At 31.6% G+C, this 24,206-nt stretch overlaps 1 protein-coding gene across 4 annotated transcripts in view; it reads right to left on the bottom strand.

Moving 5' to 3' along the window:
- LOC142322468 (acyl-coenzyme A thioesterase 9, mitochondrial-like) overlaps positions 1–24,206 on the bottom strand; it is a 122,157-nt gene that overhangs the window by 65,582 nt on the left and 32,369 nt on the right. For all 4 annotated transcript variants that reach the window (XR_012755931.1, XM_075361646.1, XM_075361621.1 and 1 more), the window contains exons 4-5: positions 8,448–8,568; positions 1,144–1,253 (exon numbers count right to left, since the gene is read on the bottom strand). Coding sequence is in view for 3 of the 4 variants with exons in the window: in XM_075361646.1 (XP_075217761.1) it covers positions 1,144–1,253; positions 8,448–8,568 (231 nt within the window). In the remaining variant the exon portion in view is untranslated. The remainder of the gene's footprint in view (positions 1–1,143; positions 1,254–8,447; positions 8,569–24,206) is intronic.

Below are 24,206 nucleotides of genomic sequence, written 5' to 3'. Positions count from 1 at the left end.
TATCTTTTCCATGGTAAGTAGTAACCCAATACACTTTACGTAAATGATCACTGACACTCAGTAATTACAATCAACTTGAAAATGACACAGAAGTAGATCAGACTTGGGCACTTGTATGCATGCAGGAAAATTTCCCTGCAAAAAATCAGTTTCATTATTTTTGGACCACCCCTGTAAAATGGCATATTTAGTAGAGGTATTTAATATGTCTACAATTATTTGGGGTTACAGTCTCTTATGGATCTCTTATGTCACTTTTTACCACCCTTACCACTTCTTTGAATGCTTCTTTTTTTCTAACAGGTGTCTCAAGAATTGGGTCGACCACTCAATAGTTACATAGGCATGCCTAAGAAGACAATAGTTGGTGAAACAGCTCCATTAATGGAGCTTGGTGGGGTGGCAATTCTCGCTGTGGGCTTGTTGTAGGATATCTATCCAAGGGTTTCTCTAGGGCTAAACTAGTGGTGAGGTGCTATCAATATAGCCCCAGAATCCTATTCTTCTTATAAACCTAAGCCTAAACAAGAGTGGGATCTTTAAAATATTTTAAACTGCTACTCTTTAATGGAAAGAGTTATTTTCATAAATATTAAAAACAATCAAATTATAATCAATTAGAAAAGTAGGATTGAAAATAGGTTTTTGGGCCATCACCCTAAGAACTGTACTGAGTGTATGTAACGGTGACACCACTACATACTTGACTAAAAAGAAAACAATACTGAATCCTTAAAACTAAACTGCAACGGAAAAACAATGCATTTTAATTGACCGATTGAAGCTGAGCAGAGTGGAAGAAGAATAAGGTTTATTGATGGATTGTTAGTTCATTAGTTAAACTTCAATATGAATTGGAACATATAACAAGGAATTTCAGCTATGTGTGTTGGATGAAGAGTCTTTGATTATGAGAACTGCTGTAAAGTATTAAAAAAGAATCCTAAGCAAATCTTATAAAAACATTTATGTACTTAGGAGGGTAAATAAAATCCTAGGATGCAAACTTGGATAATATTTTATCAATTTTTTTCTATATTAATGTAATTAATTGCAGAAGGAAAAAAGGAAATGCTAAGTGGCCAAATCAAAACCCTTTACTAGGCTAATTAAGAATAAATAAATAATTATACGTCTCATTACCTTTGCCTTGTAACCAAAAGATATTTCGTCAACAAGTATTGTAACTATTACAACAGGAGACACATCACCTTTCTGTTTTGGTAACAATAGATGTTTGAAGACTATATTCACTAAAAAAAAGAAAAAAAACAGTTTATGAAAATTACATCCATACCGTGTTTCTAAATATTAAATAACAAATAATTAATTAATAATCAAACAATTTCAATTTAATTTTCAGACAAATAATATGAAGAGCAGACAACACATCACAGATGTTTACTACCAAACACTCCACTGCTGCTGACACCTACTAACCACAGACACAACTCCCAATTTGAAAAAAAAAAAAAAAACATTGTTTCTATGATTAGAGCATGAGCACCTTACTTGAACTAAATACACTGGTAGTAAATAGCTGTTGTTGAGGTTGCAAGTGTTGGTTACAAGGTGCATGCAAATTCTGTTTTATTTTAATATTTTTAAATTCATGAGAAAGAAAGTGTTTTAGAGATGTTATAAATATTAAAATCATATTAACACCATTTTTAATATTTTCCTTATTAGTACAAGCTCATATCCAAATAAAAATTAATATAATTTTTAAAGGAACATGGAAAATATGGTCAGGGATTTGCTAGGAGAGATTTTAGGTAGGTAAGAAATCTTCTGGTATCAAAACGTAGGTTTAAAAATTTAAGTCCGTACACTGAATCCTGTTTTCTCGTTAGTAGCTACAAGTCTATGTGGGGGTTGACATCTTAAATTTCCCTATATTTAAAACAAGGGAATTTAAGTGTTTATTTAGCTGTGATGTGAAGTCATAAAATCATTACTGAAGAAAGTGATGTATACACTGTAAATGTTTTTAGATGAGAATGTACTAAGATTAATGAGCTTTTATATAGAAAACAGGTCAATTTTGTAATAATCAGGATGGGGATTGATAGATATATGCAGTGAATAAAAGCATGAAGAAATTTGTTTCAATTATTTAACTCATCAAAACAATGAATTTCACCAAAGCAACATTTTTATATAAAAAAGCTTCTTAATATGGTTGTGATATGAACAATGAACAGAGGGCAGCAAACATAACACCAAACTTTGATTTTATTATTTTATAACACAATCCTGTATGGCTATAATAGATATAACTGATACAGATAATTGCTCATACCCTGACTGATAAAATTTTTCTGATATGGATTTTATGTATCTTCACTTAAATTTCATTATTTATGTTTGTAATATTTAAGTCTGTCTGAGATGTATGATTACTGGAAATGAAAATCCAAAAACTATACATAACAATGATTTTATATTTGAAAGCTGGGAAAAATATTCACTATAAATTTAAGAATTCTGGCAATATCTAAAAAATGGGCTGGTTACATTGTTCATGAAATTTTGAATATGAGAAAGCTTTCAGATAAATGAGTTTTCCAATTCCTTAAAATGATTAGAAGTATGATAATGTGATTGTTCCACAAGCCAATTTGAAGAAACAATAAGATTTTCATCACCTCCTCCTATGAATAAACACAAATCCTTATGTACAACCCAGAAACTACAGAAAGGACACAGATAAGAGAAGTTCTAGAAAAGAACTCATCAAACAAGTTGTGCTCCACTAAATAGACTTCAAATATCAACAACAAAAAAATAAATTAACAGGATAAATTATGAGATTTATTAGGTCAAGCATTTACAAAACAATCATCTTTGCTATGAAATAAAGTATTGTCAGTACAAATAGGAGAAATGGGAAAACCTAAAGAGATACTGTAATACCCTAGCATAAAAATATTTGCAGATAATAATTTTCATCATGGCTAATTTGAATATGCATTCAAAAGTGATTATTCATGAAATAATACTCCTTTTTTTCTTTGGAGCTTACTTGTAGGAGATATTTGTATATACTGTGTATATTTTATGTGTTATAGCTTCAATGATAATAGACAGCAACATGACAAAGTCACTCCCAAACAAAAAAGAAAATTATATGTTAGGTTTACTATGGAAATTTAGTAAAGTGATTTGCTGTTCCCATTTTTCCTAAGCCAAATATACTGCTGCATAACAACATATCAAACAAACCAAGATGCAGATGACATTCAGCTCCTCATGTGATATCTTTACTCAGTTCAACAAAGGGATTGGCCATGTAATATACATCATACTATCAAAGAAAACCTGACTAATGCCATTCCAGAACCTTTACGTGGAATATAATCATATTCAATATAATAAAAGCAATCATAAAAATTATAACACTTCTCAAACAAGTATTCTTTCATACATAACATAAACCAGAATACAAAATGACTGTACAACCTCAATCACTTATTACATATAATAAGTATATTACATTTTAAACATTTCTCTGTAATAACCATAATTTCAGAAGTCACAAAAATAAATGAAATGTAAATTTTAACTTGAATTTGGTTAAATAGTGTCATGTAACTAAGAAATTAGTTTTTTCTTTTGCGCAGAAGTCTTTTTTTTGTTGACGCCAGCAGTAGCTCTATTCATCAGAGCTTCAATCTGAAGGCTTTATTGAATAAAGCCTTATCTTTATTCAATACTTTCACAGAATTCTTAGGCTTAGTTTTATATGTAAATAGGTAAAATAATTCTGTGAGGGTCAACAAGTGATGTTTTTAAAATATTTCTGTCTTAGAAGGATATTATCTTTTTTTTGGACAGTTTTTAGCTAAGTAATAATGGATGGCATGACTACCCATAAACACAAGAAATGATATTTTGTGAAGCTATCTTGGGTAGCTTGTGGTTTTACCTGTGTAGTTTTATAAAGAAGAAGCCTAATGACATTCATATCACCACAGATTCATCATAAGTATTCATAAATACATAACAGTTTTATTTTGACTATAAATAAATGCTTACTATCAACAGCATATATAATCTCTAAGTTAACATCAGCTCATTAATGACAGCAGTTGATGCTTCTGCAATAATATTAGAAATATCTTCATAAGTCAGAAATTTCTTGCAAAATGCTGGTGCTGTTGGAATTGGTTAAGTCTTCACCACAAAGTGCTAGTCTCATAGCAGATGGAAAATTTGGATACACAACATTTCATAATTTTTTTGAAATAAAAGCAGTGACATCGGTTAAATAAAAATAGCAATTATCATAATGATTTAATGGCTCTTGCCAAATCATTAGTCTCCAAAAGACAAATGTTCACTTTTTCCTTGTAACTAGCAGATTACTTTAACATAATGTCTGACACATACTACATGTGGAGACCAGATTTTAAATTAGTCTTCCAAAAGACAATCAAGTTAAAGTTTATAAGCAGACTTCAGCAGTATTGATATTAGTTTATGTTATTTTGTGATGAATTTTCTATAAACATAACAAACAATATTAGGAGAATAAAGGTCATTTCTACTTACATTGTAAATTCCTGAAAGTTTTAACAAAGTAAAATAAATTTACATATATTGCATCATTTATGAATAGATTTAATAAAATTCTTTGGCTTTGGTATACAAAAAAAAAAAAATACTGTCATATATATATCACATACAAATTACAATGTACAAATTCTGAAAACATTTTCAGTATGAAAAAGTTTTATAGCTGAAGTCACACTGAAAGAAATTTAATTAAGTAAAATGCCTCTTTGTTTTACCAATACATGTTGAGTTGATACTGCAACTGTATTTTTACAAAGTATGTAAAAATATCTACTAGTCAACTTAGGTCTACAATATTAGTCATACAGGAAATTAGACCTGAATAAACTAATACATTTGTATATTTTTATGTACTAAAATTTTTATAATATTACAAATAAACTTTAGGCAGTGATAACTTAAAAATGTGTTGTGATTGAGTGGTTTGGAACAGCATGAAATATTCTATATACAAGGGTGAATCAAATATAAACAGTAATGTTTTTTATAAATTTATTGATTAATAATATACTGAATTCATACCTTCATCATTTCTCTATATAGTCTCCTGCATTTCTAAACACTTTTGCCAACGATTTAGAAGCTAGAATATTCCTTGTTCATAAAAAGTTTGAGGACTAGTTGTCAACCAATTGTGCACGCGCTGCTCAATGGCTTCATTGTTTTCAAACTGTTCCCCTCCAAGCGATTCTTTCAAGGGCACAAACAAAAATATAGTCACAGGGGGACAAATCTGGACTGTAGGGAGGGTGGTTGAGGGTTTCTCAGTCCATTTTTTCCAATTTTTCCCTTGTCAAAATTGGAGTGTGTGGCCTGGCGTTGTCATGAGGAGGCCTGGCATTGTCATGGCATATGCCCAACATCTCTGTTGGGCATATGCCATCTTTTATTTCAGTAGGTGACTTTCGTTGACTGCAACAACTGGCAACAGTAAGCCCCATTCACCGTTTGTTGATTGTGGAGAAAATACATCTGTTGATGCAGCTCAAAAAATTGTCCCCTTCTTGCTAAAATTGATTCAGAAGTCTCTTACAGATCTCCAACTTCATCTGTTTTTGATTTTCAGTCAAAACCTTGAAACCCATCCAGTACTAATTTTTCTAAACGCAAGATGATCAGTGATAATGGATTGAGCACTCCCATAGCTGATACCCACTTCTGATGTGATTTCTTCCACAGTGAACCAATGATCACCTTTGATAAGCTCTCGAACGGTACAGATGTTGTCAGCTGTGAGACTTGACCTGGGGTGTCCATCATGACTTTTGTTTTCTACACTTTCTTGCATGCCCTTAAATTGTCTGGCCCATGTATACACTTGGATCTGGGACAGTGTAGCATCCTCAAACTATATCTTTAAACAAGTTAAAATTTCTGCGGTTTTGATATGTTGTGCAACAGACGATGGAACATCTTGCTCAATCATGACTGTAATAACAACAGAACGGAGTGAAGTTGCTAACAAAGTTGGTTCCCCCTCTCTAACACACCAAAAATTAACCCCCCACTTCGCCATACAGCTCAGAACTGCTTGCTGTGTAGAATAGCAAAATAACCATTTAAATTTCATTTACCCTCATAATATCCATTTTCTCTTCAGTTTCAAAATCCGAGTTGAACAGTATTACTAAAAAGTGATAAATATATTAATTTTTTGTGGCAAACAGCACACTAGGTTGTAATAATTTAAAGCATTTGGTAGATTTTATTAGAGCGAGGCTGGACTGTATGTTCATAGGTGATGAATGAAGACAACGCCTTGTTGCTTGTTGAATAATGGTTTAATGAATTGTCGTCTTACCAGTTAATGAAATGAATTGTAACATAAAGTATCTTTACGTATAAAATTAAATTAAATAACATATAACTTATACTAATCAACTAAACGTTCATCCGAACATGTCCATCCGGACTGAAAGTGCATAAGACCACTCTGGATCGGATTCTGACATAGAATGCTAGTACGAGCTAACTTTCCGGCGAGCGTTAGTACCCACTACATCGCAGCACTGGGCAGCTCGACACATAATGGAACAGCATTATTTACACAAAAGTTGTACAATTTTTAATATCTTTCACATATATAACTTATACAATGATTAATGAAATACTTCTAGAGATATAGCCAAAAGAAGTCAAAAAATTAGACTATACATCCTCAATTTTTTATGTGATTACAAAATGAAAATCTGAAGAATACATACTTTAAAGAATAACCCACCTGTTGGCTGTATTTTTTTTTTTCATTGAAGTCAGAAGAAAGATTTTTCACACAGATCAATCTTGCAAAAGAGTACTTTTTAACAATTTGCAGCAATTATCATAAAATATACAGAATGATCATAAATTATTCAGCTCATTTTAGATGTTAATTAAAAAATAACAATGGTCCTACATGCATATTTTTTATTGAAGACATTTCAAACAATTTTGTTTAAACACCTTCAAACAAGATCCACATAAGCACCTTCTGTGGTGTATAAAATGCCTAGGTAACATTCAGTTTCACACTACACATTATGAAGAATATCCAGAATCTTTTCATTAATTACACTTTTGATTCTTCTTTTTAGTTCACTGATGTTGACAACGTTTATTGCATACACCCTGTCTTTGACAAACCCTCAAAGAAAGAAATCGAGTGGCATAATGTCATGTGATTGAGGTGGCCAGGGAAATGGTCCATCACAGCCAACTCGATGTTGAGGAAATTGTTCATCTAGATAGTCCCTAACACATAAACCCATGTGGTGGTGCACTATCTTGTTGGAAGTAAATGCTGGGTTACCGATGTTGATTTTGTGTTACTGCATACTCATGTAACATGTCTAAATATATTGTGCTAGCAACCATTGGCTCGGCGAATAAGAATTGTCTGATCTCTTCATAAGCAATCAACGCACACCAAATGTAAATTTTCAGGCTATCACACTGTGTTTATTGAATGTAATGAGGGTTCTTGTTACCCCAAATCCAACAATTACATGACAGTTAATGTGACTAGAAACATGGAACTTCATCAAAGATTACTTTTTCTAAAAACACATTATCTTTGTTCACTTTATCAAGAATGTCCATAGTAAAATTGTAACAGCATGGTTTATCATAATCTTAAATTGGATGCAGCAATTGAATTTTGTATGCATGAAGTTTTAGGTGTTGAGTAGAACTTTCACAATTGTCTATTGTGGAATTCCCAGTTCTAGACTGCACGAGTCAATTTACCCAAGCCTCTTTGAAAAGTTTCTCTTACTCGATCCACAACTTCCTCAGAGATGGGAAGTCTGCCAGCACCTTTTTTATGTGCTACACTTCCTGTATCCTTAAACAGCTGATACCAATCTTTAACAGAGTTATTTTAGGGTTTGGTCTGATAGTATCTGTCTTAGGTATGGCCGCACTCTAAACAAAAGCATTTACAAACAGTAATAATAGATCCACTTTCATGAAACTGTAGTATCATTCCTTTCTGCTGTATGGTAGCCACTACTCAACCGACGATCCCCTAGTATCATTACATCACACCGGCATGTTCATTCAAGGTCATCCTGTATGTTCACCCTGTATTAAAAATTTATAAAGACAAAATTTTACAACTTTTAATGTACTTTACAACTTGATAATATTGTAATTGAAAGTTATAAAATACAATATATAAAGTGAGGTAAAATTTCACAAGAATATTTTGGAAGCTGATTTGGGATGTGAATATAACCAAAAACATATCTATGTCCAGAAACATTTCATTTCAAGTTATGGCGATAGCATTTTTTTTACTTACTTACATCAAACATGCAAGGTGGTCACAGTATACACAGATTAACACATCAACTAAGAAAAAATAATTAACAACTGTATAAAACATTCACCTGCAAACATATCAAGATCCTCCATTAGTCTACCTAAACGTACTGAACCCATGAAATTGACATATTTATCTTGAAGGGCAGTATCTTTACTTAATGGTATCACAGCTGCACTGAAACTATCCTGTAATGAACATTAACTATACATAGCATTATCTTAATATATAACAGATACAGAAATATATGTAGGCTGAACAGAAAAAAAAAGAAGAGATACAGAAATTAATTTGAGACTTATACCTTTGTTATATTAAATTATTATACCTTTGGGAATTAAAATCTCACCATCAAATAGAATAATTTGTCATTATTTGATGCATCATAATGAATGTGCACTATTCATTTTATTTATCATATAGTACACAGTTATGCTGTGTCCAAAATATTACAACTAAATATTTAAAGAATTATACCAGCAGAGTTATTTATATAGATATAATTATAAATTTCAGTGTAGCTACAAACTGACATCCAGTTTTTTTCAGCCATTCAACTCCAGCTGGGGGTAGCATGATATGCATGTTGTGAATCTCCCTTGTATGCTCACTGTGGACAGTACTTAATTGATGTTCATCAGTTTGGAGTGGCTCACTATACTCACAACCAGCCATAGGTGACACAACCCGTTTATTCAAAAAGTAATGACATCTACCATGTCCAGTTCTTATGCGATTAAGTCTGCATTACAATTGTCTTGGTAGACTAAAGCCTACACTTGTGCATAGACTGTCTCTACCTACTGGCAGCCATAGTCTTCATTTCATAAGATCTGCCACTGTTATTTGATATTAAAATCCTCCTCTATAAACTTTTGGACCAGTTCCGAAGCAGGTTTTCAAGATTAGTTTTGACCACTGACAGCCATATTGATTGGTATCACTGTATCGGTAATTTATTTCCAGAGTAAACAAAGACATTCTGATACCTGAGAAGTAATGGAGGTATATTAGTTAATATTGGAAGCTATTTAACTGGAGTACAGCAGACTGTACCAGTAATTGTTTTCATGATTTTATTTAACTCAATATCCACCTTACCAGTAAGATAGCTATTCAGCCATATAGGTGCACAGTACTCAGCCACAGGCTAAATAGGCCAAGACTAATGCTGATGCTCAAACTATGCATGCATTTGTTCTCCGGGTGCTTCCAGCCAGCTTTTGAATTATGTTACCTTCTCGATTTTGTAGCAATATTCATATGTTGCTTGCAGGTGTTTTGTCAAGCATCATGCTGAGATGCTTTGGGGTTGGATTGTATCGCAGTTCTTTCCCCACAAATGAGACCTTTAGCAACTTTCTGAAATCTCTACTGCTTAAATGGAAACAGCTTATTTCGGTTTTAATTGGGTTAGATTACAGACTCTAATTATCGAAGTACATATCAAGCCATCTCAGATCCTCCTCAATCACTACTCAACCTCACACTCCCTGAATCTTTTACATTGTGCAACGAGAGCTATATCATCTGCATTTATGAACTTCGGATCTAGTAGGTGATATGTCATTTATGTAAAGATTGAACAACAAAGGTGCACATACAGATCCCTGAAACAAGCCATTGTTTAACATTATTGGCCTACTCTGAGCCTCACCAAGATATACCATACCATGCATTTGTCAGCATTTCATGATGTTATTAAAGGTTTTGCACCTTTTCTTTTGTTTTGACCTCTGGGATCACCGTTAGGTATTGCTGCAGAGGATGAGATGAATGATTTGTAGCATGTGTGAAAATGCCATGCCTGACCGGGATACGAACCTGGGACTTCTGGATGAAAGGTTGTGATGGTATCACTCATGCCATGGAGTCCGGCAAAGGTTTTGCACTTCATTACCTCTATTAGTTAATTTAGTAGTCTGTGCCTCAAAATGGTATTATATGCTGAAGATAATCTATGAATGCTGTTCCTGTTTTTAATCTTTTCTGGATTCCTTCTTCAGCGCTAGAGATAAGCAAAAATACCTGATCTGCATCAATTCCTACCTTCTCTAAAGCCAACCTGCTCAACTGGCAGATCATTGTAAATTATTGTTCTTATACTATTGTATAATAGCCTCTCCAACAATTTATGACATATGCTCAGCAATGATAGCTAACAATATCTGTCATGGGTTTGCCTGATATTATCTTCCTATTTTTCATGAAGGATGGTAATTTCACAGATGTCAATATGCTATTATAGAAAGCCTTCAATCATTCTCTAGTTTTAGCCATCAATTTTTCAAGAATTCAGAATAGATTTCATCTGCACCGGTGGCTTTACATGTCTTGACATACAATTGCTCATCATCATCTCCATCTCAAAGGGTGCTGAGAATTGCATTCTCTGAGCAGCACAGAATTTATTTCAAAGTTACTTCCTGTCTGATTTTCCTACTAAAAAATTTATTTCCCTTGAATTTAGTCATACCGACAAGCATAGTAGAAATATTATTTGGATCGATGGTTGCTTTTTTTTAATGTGTTGGAAGTTAATCGTTTCAACTGCTTCCTTCCACTTTTCCCTCCATCCATGATCAAGCACATTCAGTAGTATTTTTGCATTCTCTGAACTGTCATTCTCCATGTATTAATTGTAGTTTTCTTGTAATTCCTCATTCCAGTCCGGGATGTATGATTTCCTAAAATTCCTTGGCAGTATTGATAGTGACTTTAACAAATTTATTATAATTTTCCACACGTAGCTGTATCCACCATATGATGTTATCAAGATCCAAAGTGAATTTGTTCCTATTTTGCTTACCAAAGTTCCACCGGCGTCTTGGGTATGATTTGACAAATGTAACTGTTAGGCTTATGATTCTCTTAACCGGTCGATGTTGACTGCAGGGAAAATTTAGAGGACTTCTTCTTGTCTTGCTGGTATTGATATCCCATCACTATTTTTGGTAACAAATACTAGGCCCAGGTTATAATCCTTTTTCTATCTTATACAGGAGAAGGTTTGTCAGTTTTTTGCATCATATTCCAAGTGCAATAGAGTCCATCTATGGCATAACAAATATAATAAATATACACATATGGACAAACACAATCTTTTCTTGCATATTACAATCAATTTCACGAAAAATTCATTCAATAACCTTTTTAAGAATTAAAGGCTTCTTTAAAATTTTCTATAAAGAATCTCAGTTTCAGTAATCAGTTTTTTGTATTTGTCTTAATTACTAACTTAACCCGTTTCATGCTGGATTACTTCCAGTTATAAATTCCAGGTACATGAAACACAATTGGCAACTATGCAGATAATCCTATAATCTAATAATTTATACACAAGGTTCAATTACAAGTTTTATAACAGAATTTCTAGGAAGCACAGCTATTGTAAGTTATAAGATCTCCTTTATCCAAAGTGCTGTCACCAGTAAAAATGAAAAGTTGTTAATAAATCACTTATTTTCTTGATTCGCATACAATCTTAAATTTTTTCTAATCGCTTAAGTTTAATTCAACTACGATAAATACCATTCTTTGGGAACTGAAAACATACCTATTTTATATATAACATATTTTTTAAATCATTTCATAACAACAGTGTGGATAGTACAATTCTTCAACAGTTAAACACTTCAACACTGATGCCATCATAACAATGTTATCATATCTTTATTAACAAAAATGTCAATCTTATCATCTTGTGGTTCTTCAGAGTTTGTCACTCAAATAAATTTTGTTTCTGGTGGTACTCATAAGACTGATACTACATACAACTATCTTTGAAGACATGCTTTTATTGGGTGTAATCAGCACATGGTCATTTACAATCCATTCCATATTAATGCAGGGTTCAAATGCAGTTTATAAATTACAAGTTATAGTTTTAATAAGATTTAGGCAAATGTAACATAATCCTTTTCTAGAAATTTCACATGCATAGATCACTGGTTACTGTAGAAAGTGTTATTACAAGTTTGCCTTGATCATATGTGAAAACAAAATTATATAGATATTCACTTGTTACAAATGACATTGTATCAAAATTAAATTTAAAAAAAAATAGTTATAAAAGTTGCAGTTATTAAATAGCCATAAAAATTGTTATCCTTACAAACTTTACAGCAGAGAACTAGTGTACAATTACCAATCTGATACAGTATCCACACCAATCAAATGTTCAGGATATAGTCGGCAATTATTCAGTTAAAATAAGTAATGCTACTGTTGATTTATAATAATAGTGTAAAAATAAATTTTATTTTTTCCTGTCATTCACATCAATTGATATACTTTTCCATTCATTTCTATTTTCCAGTAACACTCACTGCCATCTATATGGTAGAAATCAATACCCTATGTGGGAAATATTTTTTTAAATTTATTATGAAATGTCATTAATATCAACTATATATAACAACTGAACTAAAAATTTGGAAACTTATGAGAAAATGCTTTGTCAGAAATCAATGGTTGTCAGGGTCAATGGTAGCAGACAAAAGTGGCATATGGGTTGAAGACTTGTTCATGTCCTGAGTGTTACACCTATTTGACAATGCTTAGAGCTGTCTAATAAGTAAGTACACACAAGTTATCAACCTTTATCTTAATATTGATTCTGGGAATAAAAAATCTAGATGAAATTTAATATTCTTAAGCTTATTACACTTTATAATTTTCTTCTCCAGCTATAACTGAGAAAATTACATTTTTATGCACAAAGTAGTAAAATGCAAATTTAAATTTTAACTCGTGGACTGGATGATATCTCTGGTAAAATCAGTTGGGAGAATCTAAAATACAAAAAAAAAAAAACAATATGATTTTAAATAACATAAAAAAGAATCATTCTATATTTAAAAATTATTGGGCACTGATTTGTTGATGAGCATATATAGAATTTAAAAATTTTATTAAAATGTTATAAAAATAACATTTAGTATGTTATTACCACTTTAAAAAAATTTAATGGGAATATAGATGATGATAAAACAGACAAAATTAATATAAAAAAAGGAAAATAATCATATCACAAATGCAAATGAATTTGAAAAATGATGTTTGACATAAAATAAGAAAAAAAATGTTAAAACATTAAGTACTTTAAAAAATATAAAATCACGTATATCGTATCAAAAAAATCAAAATGTGTGTCTACACTTTTTCAAAAACGAATGGGAATGCTAGTTGAAGGTGAGGATTCTAATCACTTATAAAATAATGTCACCTACAGTTTGGTGGGTAACAAGTACAAGATCCACCAACTACGCTTCAACATCAGCATGAAAGTACACACACATATATCCAGTATTTATTTTATATACTAATCTAATGTTTTTTCTTTTATGTTATCCTCTAAAACCAAATTAACCCTGCATGTCTCAATATATGGCCCAACAACCATGTTCTTTTTTTTAAATTTTATCACAAACTTAACCACTCTCCAATTTTATTTAAAACTTGTTTGTATTCATCCCATCAACCCATCTAATCTTTAACACTTTCCCATAAAACTGTAAATTAAAATCTTCTATTCTTTGTAAGCACTATGAGAGCATTCATTAAAAAATATTACTTCAACCGCTATGCTTTTAGAACATTGATACAACCAATAACAGGACAGGGAGGAGATGAGAGATGATAAAACCGTAGCTCACTGAAGAAGACTGTTTTCAAGAAGTGGAGATATCTGTCATCTTTATAAGATTACGGATTGCACACACTATAAGTTTGATGCTGATTGGTCAAGGTAAACAATAATATAATTATTTCAGTACAAGTTTGCAATGTAATATATTCTAATAGTATGTGTTTGAAATTAAAAATTGCACAGCCATTTAAAATATTAAAAAGAATAAGAAATTAAACAAAAAATGAAAATAAAACATAGTTGGAGCTTGATAAATATACTTCATTCACCGAAGCTCCTTTACAGCATTAACCAATACGGTGAGAATTTCAACACAGTTCAAATTAAGCAGTATAATTGTTTAGAGTTGATTAGGCTAGTATCTTTTTACCAACTTTTATAAATTTTTTAAATTAAAAATGAAACCAGATGTATACAAAAAAATTGATATAATTCCACAATTTTTTCCACTAAAAGTTTTATAGACATTTTTGGAGTTCAAAAAGTTTTTCTCTATTTAAAATGTTTTACAAAATTCTTTATATATTAATAAACAATTAATTCTTTAACATTAATAAACAATGTTTTATTATTTTAAAATAAAGATTTTTAAGAAAGAATCTAAGAATTTTATCTTAATAAAATTTTATGTCTCCTTTGATAAAGTTATAATTGTATAATTTTCAATTTAAAAAACTAAAAAGTATTATTGCATGACTTTACTGGCTTTGCCATTCAAGTCAAATAAGAAAAAAATCTTTAAAAAACTTTTCTGCATTTTAGGTCTGCGGTCAATAATTTAAAAAAATTGTAGATATAGATGACTGCAGATGGTACTGTGATTATTTGTACTGATAACACAGACAAACATAATCATTGTTTCCTAACATCTTATACTTGATTTTAATTTCTTTTTATGATGCTGAAAACGAATATGAACTCAGAATCTTGCCATCACCCACCATTTTTAAAAAAATTTTAAACTTTAATTAAAGGATTTTTTTTTCATTTTTCAACATATGTATAACATATGTTATACAACAAGTTGTTATATGTTATTCAACATATAGTTATATAGCTCCTACACTGTATTTTGTTAGCTCATTTTCTACTGTTTAACTTTGTTAACATAATTTGTAAGCTATAAATAAACAATACTAGACAAAGAATTAATCATGTCTGTGCATGTCAAAACATGTAGCTGAAAACAAAGCTGTGTTGTTTGTATTAAACACTGGATTTAGGAATGAATTAATTTTGCTCAGTCTTATGACTGTCTTAAGTTTGTTAACAGTGCAGTGTCATAATGCCTCTAAATTGTGTAAATGATGTGGATGCCTTTTGTTATGTATGTGGTAGGTTTACCACAAAATCAAATAGAAAAAACATTACACCTTTAATTAAAAAAGCATATCATTTGTACTTTCATTGTAAAATTGGTGATCAGGGTAAGATGTGGGCTCCTTATATAATATGCATTAATTGTTTTGTATATTTAAGAGGATGGCTGAAAGGTACACAGAAGGCCTTGTCGTTGGTTTAGCATCTATGGTTTAGCATGAGCCATAGGATCATGTAACCAATTGTTACTTTTGTTTAACAAGTGTGTCTGGAATTTCTAAACAATCTAAACATACTGTAAAATATCCTTCATTGCAATCTGCAGTCAGGCCTGTACCTCACAGTGAAATTATTCCAGTTCCTGAGCCACCTGTAAATGTATGTTTCAAAAACAGTGATGAAGAATCATGTAGTACTGAAGAAGACAACAATGATTTTGGTTATCTTCCAATAAGCCACATCTCATATCACAAGGTGAATTAAACGACTTGTTTAGGGATTTAAATCTATCAAAAAAAAACAAGCTTAACAGTCAGGATCAAGACTCCAAGGTTGGAATTTACTTCAAAAAAATACAAAAATTTTGTACTATTGAAACCGACAAAAAGAACTTTCTTAGTATTAATTGATGAAAATAATTCGGTTTATTGCACAAATATTGATGAGCTTATGTTGCACAGGACAAGTTCATAAACCTGAGGTATGGCACCTTTTCATAGATTCGTCCAAGTAAATTTTAAAAGTGATTCTACTACACAATGGTAACAAATATCTTTCGATACCAATTGCTTATGGTATTAATTTGACAGACATATAATGTGTGATGTTTTTGAAAAAATAAATTATAAAAAACAAGGCTGGAAAATACGTGGTGATTTGGAAGTTTTAGCTATTTTGTTAGGCATGCAGTTAGGCATACTAAGTACATGTGTTTTCTTTGCGAATGGGACAGCCAAGCTAGGGATACACATTATGTTACCAAAGAGTGGAAAAAACAAGACAACTTAACTCCAAATGGGAAAAATATTATTCATGAGCCCTTGGTTAAAAGAATATTTTTACCTCCTCTTCATATCAAGCTAGGGCTAATGATAAATTTTTATCACTTAAATAAGGATAGTCCAGGATTTTTGTACATCAGGCAGAAATTTCCAAATGTAAGTGAAGGAAAAATTAAAAAAGTAATATTTGTTGGTCCTCAAATAAGAGAATTGGTCAAAGATGATGTATTTAATTCTTGGTCAAAGATGATGTATTTAATTCTTAAAGTTAAATCTTAAATTCTTTAAGTTAAATAATGCAGAAAGTGCAGTTTGGGCTTCATTTAAGGATGTTTGTAAAGCTTTTCTTGACAAACAAAAATCCAACAATTACCACGATATTAGTAATCAACTTCTTACTTCAAACAGAGCTATGGTATGAAATATGTCTTTAAAATACATTTTCTCCACTCACATATGGATTTTTTCCTAGACAACCTCGGAAACGTAAGTGACGAACACGGTGAACATTTCCACCAAGATATTTTGGTGAAGGAAAGCCGCTATAAAGGGAAATGGATTACTAACATGCTAGCCGATTACTGTTGGATATTAATTTGGGATGTGCCTGAAGCTATTTATTAAAGAAAAGCATCAGTGAAATCATTCTAACACAGGTATGGCCAAGCAAAATTATAAATTTTACAGATCTTAACTACATTTTTTGTGAAGCATAATTTATTTAAAACTAAGGATGATAGAAAAATTGCATTTACAAATCTGTAATATACGCAAAAAAGCAATTTAAGAAATGGTATCACAATTAGAGAAACATTAAATTTTTTTTGTTCCTACTGAACACATTTTTTCAATTTAGAAAATGTCAGTTTTAAAAATCAACAATAACAAATTTAAATCCCTCACAGTTGAAAAATTACATGTCATAAAATATGCATGGTTATGTAAAATAATTATAAAATAAAAAATCTGACGTGGACAACACATGATTTCCTTGTACACCTATTAAATTACATTAACATATTTTTTTTTTTTTTAATGAAAAGTACAAAAAATTTTATTTCATTAAATCTTCTGATATTTTTTCACTTTTTTTTTTAATATTGAATTATTTATTATTCATCTTAACGATACTGCAGGTATCAGATAGATTATCATGGTTGAGCAAAGATTTAGAAATCAACTCGTTGACTGCAAAACTTACCCTGGAGCAGATATTGATAGCAACCATTATTTAGTGATAATGAAATGTAGATTGGGGTTTAAAAGCCTGAAGAAAAGGTGTCTGATGAATCGGTGGAATTTAGAGAAGCTTGAGGAAGAGGAGGTAAAGAAGATTTTTGAGGAGGACATCGCAAGAGGTCTGAGTAAAAAAGATAGAAAATGTAGAAGAATGGGAGAATGTTAAAAAGGAAATTCTTAAATCAGCAGAAGCGAACTTAGGTGGAACAAAGAGAACTGACAGAAAACCTTGGATTTCAGATGATATATTGCAGCTGATGGATGAACGTAGAAAATATAAGAATGCTAGTGATGAAGAAAGTAAAAGTAACTATCAACAATTAAGAAATACTATAAACAGGAAGTGCAAACTAGCAAAAGAAGAGTGGATTAAAGAAAAGTTCAGAAGTGGAAAGACAAATGAACATTGATAAAATAGACAGAGGGTACAGGAAAGTTAAGGAAAATTTTGGGGTACATACATTAAAATCCAATAATGTGTTAAACAAGGATGGTACACCACTGATTTATAATATGAAAGGTAAAGTCGATAGCTGGGTGGAATATATTGAAGAGTTATACAGAGGAAATGAATCAGAAAATGGTGTTATAGAGGAAGAAAAGGAAGTTGAAGAGGATGAAATGGGAGAAAAACAATACTGACACCTGAATTTAAGAAAGTATTAAAAGATTTGAATGGCAGAAAGGCTTCTAGAACAGACAGAGTACCTGTAATTACTGCACAGTGCAGGTGAGGAAGCAATTGATAGATTATACACACTGGTGTGTAATATTTATGGCAAAGGGAAGTTCCGTCAGACTTCAAAAAAAGTGTTATAGTCATGATACCAAAGAAAGCAGGAGCAGATAAATGTGAAGAATACAGAACAATTAGCTTAACTTGTCATGAATCAAACATTTTAACTAGAATTCTGTACAGAAGAATTGAGAGGAGAGTGGAAGAAGTGTTAGGAGAAGACCAATTCCGTTTTAGGAAAGTATAGAGGGACAAGGAAAGCAATTTTAGGCCTCAGATTAATAGTAGAAGAAAGATTAACGAAAAACAAACCGACATACTTGGCATTTATAGACCTAGAAAACGCATTCAATAACGTAGACTGGAATAAAATGTTCAGCATTTAAAAAAAAATTAGGGTTCAAATACAGAGATAGAATAATTGCTAACATTTACAGGAACCAAACAGCAACAGTAATAATTGAAGAACATAAGAAAGAAGCCGTAATAAGTAAGGGAGTCCGACAAGGATGTCCCTATCCCTGGTACTTTTTAATCTTTACATAGAACTAGCAGTTAATGATGTTAAAGAACAATTTAGATTCAGAGTAACAGTACAAGGTGAAAAGATAAAGATGCTACGATTTGCAGATGATATAGTAATTCCAGCTGAGAGTAAAAAGGATTTAGAAGAAACAATGAATGGCATGGATGAAGTCCTACGCAAGAACTACCGCATGAAAATAAACAAGAAAAAAACCAAAGTAAAGTAATGTAAGTAGTAGAAATAACGAAGATGGACTACTGAATGTGAAAATAGGAGGAGAAAAGATTATGGAGGTAGAAGAATTTTGTTATTTGCGAAGTAGAATTACTAAGGATGGACGAAGCAGGAGCGACATAAAATGCCGAATAGCACGAGCGAAACAAGCCTTCAGTCAGAAATATAAATTGTTTACATCAAAAATTAATTTAAATGTATACGTTTGGAGTGTCGCTTTATATGGAAGTGAAACTTGGATGATCGGAGTATCTAAGAAAAGATTAGAAGCTTTTGAAATGCGGTGCTATAGGAGAATGTTAAAAATCAGATATCAGGGTGGATAAAGTGACAAATGAAGATGTGATGCGGCAAATATATGAAGAAAGAAGCATTTGGAAAAATATAGCTAAAAGAAGAGACATATTAAAAAGAATGCCTTAATATGTGGTTCATAAGAGACTTATGAACCACATATTAAGGCATCCTGTTATATCGCTTTAATATTGGAGGGACAGGTAGAAGGAAACAATTTGCAGACAGGCAATGTTTGGAATATGTAAAATAAATTGTTAGGGATGTAGGATGTAGGGGGTATACCGAAATGAAACCACTAGCACTAGATAGGGAATCTTGGAGAGCTGCATCATACAAGTCAAATGACTAAAGACAAAAAAAAAATTATCATAAAAATCGTTTTACAACGAAAGGTATTAATAAATCAATATATTTAAATTTAAAAAAAGGAGAAGAAGTCTGATTTGAACCACTGTGTCTTAAAATTAAAATGTCATTAATTAAAATTTTATTTGGCTATAACTCAGGAACCAATGAAAATAAGTACCACTTATGATGATATATCGTTGAAAAGCTGGCACCTTATGAGGTGTACGGAGATGGAATAATGAGTCAAAGTGGAGTGAGGCAGTGGTACATTCAATTTAAAAATGGCGGCACCAATGTTCATGATGAGGACTGAAGTGGTCGCCCTAGTCTTGTGACTGATGAACTGACGATGAAAATCAATGATAAAATTTGTGAAAATTGCCACATTACGATTGAACTCTCACTTCATTTCCCCACAAATTTCATGAAGTTTACCGACTGAAATTGTATCGAGGAAGTTGGTTATCACAAGTTTTGTGCTAGATGGGTGCCAAAAATCTAAGGCGGCAGATTTCTACAAAGAAGGTATTGAAAAGCTTGTGCATCGTTATGATAAGTGCCTCAATTTAAATGGCGACTATGTAGAAAAATAGTTTAAGATTGTCCCTTTCAGATGTATATAATAAAATTTATTTTTATTATTTAGTTCTTTTTTTATTTCAAATGTTAAGTTACTTTCTGGATAGCCCTCACATATAATATTAAACATACCAAACATCAATCAATTTCCTCAAATATTAATTTTTTATTATTATTTATTTTTAATAATAATAATAACCTCAAGATAATTTCTTTAAAATGATAATAGATTGATGTAAATGACATCAATTATTTTTACAGACTCTTCACTTAATAATAAATTACATTTTTCATAACTGAAGGAATTCATTTTATTCAACATCTTCTTTTAAAATACATCTACAAATTACATATTTTTTCCTCTGCGAAGAAATCTTTTACAATAATTTAAAATTGTTGGTTAAAAATAAAGTGACTGCGATGGGGACCCACTTCACTTATTCCCAATCCGTGATATTTTTATTATTTAACCATCTTTATTAGCTGGCCTCCGTGGCACGAGTGATAGCGTCTTGGCCTTTCATCTGGAGGTCCCGGGTTCGAATCTCAGTCAGGCATGGCATTTTCACACATACTACAGATTGTTCATCTCATCCTCTGAAGCAATACCTAATGGTGATCTACTTTTATTACATATACCTTTTATCTTTATAGCTTTTTGTATTTCTTGATATTTAACTAATCTTCAAATAGATTTTTGTTTTTTTAAAAAAAGGACACGTGTAATTTAAAATGTTTTCTTACTAAAACTTGATTACTCCCAGATATCTAATCAATCTTTTTATATATAAAACAGACTTAATTTTATCCGAGACAATAATCCAGTCGATGAATTTTGTTGGATCTTTTCAATCAATATTTTTTTTCATTATTATTTAACTCCATTTATATCTGAGTTCAAAGGTAATGCTTTATAAAATAATAAATCACACGTGATTGGTGATCTATACTTATTATTTACATTACTTTTATGCGAATATGTTCAATGAATTCAGCCATTTCTTGCCTTTCAATTTTCATGATCTTGTTCAGTCCCTCTGTTCCAGATGTCTCTGATCAATAGCCAAGGACCGACTTCCTACCTCTTCCTTAGCGGTCCTCTATCTCTAAATCCTTCTGGCTGCCAATAACATGCTCTCCGCAACATTCTACCCTCAATCACATATAGCATTTGTTTCATAACAGATCAAGTGGTTCCGGAATCAATCATGGAATCTTCTAGACCAGTGATTATCAACCTTTTCAGCTCCATGACCCCCAAAAGGTAAAAAAAATATATACTGAATATTTCACAACCCCCCTCAACCAAATGAAACCTAGTTAAAACTATTTATCTGCATTGATAGCAATGGATATGATCATGCATGTATGAAGTGTACAAACATGAGCTATTTATAGGTTCCAACTTGATATGTACTAGCTCCTTGTAATTTGGGCTGCTTGCCTAATACTCACTGAGAGCATCATTTTTGAACATGGATATGAAACATTTAAACACATCATGCTCTAAGCAGTATAAAAGAGGCATAAGGGATTACAGAAAGTCAGTTTAGTTTTGAATGTGAAGCATGCATCTGGTGCCTTAAAGTGTGGTTTCATTGAAAATAAAAGTATGAAAGCATGCATGCAGCATGAAAAATTCAAAACTATTTCAACACTTGGAAACTAAACATGCAGATCATAAAAGCAAACCCTTGGAATTTTTTGAAAGAAAGTTACATCTTTAAGAAATCAATAAGCTTCTATTTGTAAAACAAGCCATACTGATAAAAGTACACTTGAAGCATCTCATCTGATAGTGTTAAGAGAAGCTAAGATATCCAAACCCCATACAATCACAGTAAACCTCTTGTAGCCTGCTGTAATTGATATGGACAGTGTTTTAATAGGCATGGAAGAAGCAAAAAAAACTGAAAAAAATTCCGCTTTCTAATGACACAGTATCAAGGCAAATTGATGGCACGGCTGCCAAAGTTTGCAATCAAATAATTCAGTGAGTTCAGGTGAATTTTTTAGCATTCAATTTGATGAATCAACAGATGCGGCAAACATTTCTCAGTTCTTATGTTTTGTGAGATATGGCAATAGGGACAGATCAATCAAAGAAAATATGTTGTTTATCAAATCAATAACTGGTCATGCAACAGGACAATGTTTTTTTATCTTTTTTATGAAGCTACTAAAATGTATAACATAAATTGGACAAAATGTATTACAGTATGGTGCAAAGGTGATAACAGGAAAGAAAGGGGATTTCTGAAAAAATTAAAAGATCGTATTATAGCAAAGGCGGTATGGACACATTGCTTCCTTCACAGGTATGCGCTGCTCTTGACACAAAAAACATGCCAGAAAATCTCAAAGAAATTCTTTGTGTAGCTGTAAAAAATGGATAATTTTAATAAAAGTCGACCATTACAGAATAGACTATTTACTAAATTGTGCGATGAAATGGGCGAAAAGAAAAATTTCTTCTTTTCTGGGCAGAAATCAGATGATTATCATGAGGTACAGTGTTAACCTAGTTATTGGAATTGCGAGATGAATTAATAATATTTTTCCAGGATAAACATGTGCCATTCTCAATTGTTTTACAGAATAATAAGTATATGTTGCTGTTGGCTTACTTAGCTGATGTATTTTCACATTTAAACAACTTGAATGTCAATTTATAAGAACATGATAAAACTATTTTATTACTGACAGACAAAGTTTGTGCTCTCTTTAACAAGCTTGTTATCTGGATTACTTGCATTAAAAGCAAAAATTTTTATGTTTCCTCTCACTTCCGATTACACTGAGAAAAATTTGGATGAAGAAGAAACTATTATTCACCACAGTTCGGAGAGCATGAAGTTGCATTTGTATGAGCTAAAAATTCAGTTGGCGTAATATTCCCAGATTATTTAAATGATTTCTTGAAGAGATGGGTACAGAATCCATGTAGTGTAAATGTGGCAGTTGCAGAGTTACCAGTTGAGATTCTCAACCAGCTCATCGAAATGTCGGCTGATAAAACATTACAACTACAATTCTTAGGAAAGATTTAAAATGCCTGCTCAATGCTTAAATGAGGCCTGCTCATTTAAGTGAATATGCAAATTTAGTCGCAGAAGCATTCCCTTTCGTCGCATCTTACCTCAGGAGATAAGAGTTTTTCATCTATGTTGCACCAAACGCTAAATACAGGAATCGTTTTTATCACCTGAAAACAATTTGCTTTTGTGTTTTTCTAACATAGAATATAATTTCTAACAGAGAAATTAGAATAAACGTGAAGTTTATTCTAATTTAACAACCTCCTTTCATTTCACCATGACCCCCTGGTTGAGAAACTCTGCTCTACACCAATTCATGATCTTATTTCCTCATTTTTTATACGTTGTAAATAGACTCACACCACGGCTCCTCCTCCAGATGTCCAGTAGTCTACGACCAGTAGAAGACATTCTATTAAATTTTTAAACAGCATTCACAAGAATCTTTCCGAAATACGCTACACAGCCCTCAAGAAACGTCATGTAAAATTTTCTTAACACAGAACTAATATAACACTTCAATGATAGCACTGCCTTTTGCTATTTTTTTGGTCAATATCTTTTTCATCGCTAAAGTTCAACGAGATTGATTCATTTTTTAATGAAAAGAAAGGAAATTTGAATATATACAGCATTTAAAAAAAAATACTTTGTCATAGAAGAATACACTTCTTCAATATTTATTAGTTTATCAGTATAAATCTTCCCTTCTTTTTCATAAATTTATTTTTTAACAGTAGTAAAATGGACACGCTTAAAACCTGCTAAAACCCCTCTCACTAAACTCCAGGGTAAAGCTGGGGAAAATAGGTAAAATGTGTTTACTTTTATCATAGAACTTTAGTTTTACTTATTATT

Source organism: Lycorma delicatula, chromosome 1 (genome assembly GCF_047948215.1).
Source record: "Lycorma delicatula isolate Av1 chromosome 1, ASM4794821v1, whole genome shotgun sequence".
Lineage (NCBI taxonomy): Eukaryota > Metazoa > Arthropoda > Insecta > Hemiptera > Fulgoridae > Lycorma > Lycorma delicatula.
The sequence above is the reverse complement of the archived record's forward strand: the minus strand, read 5'-3'. Positions and strand labels throughout refer to the sequence as shown.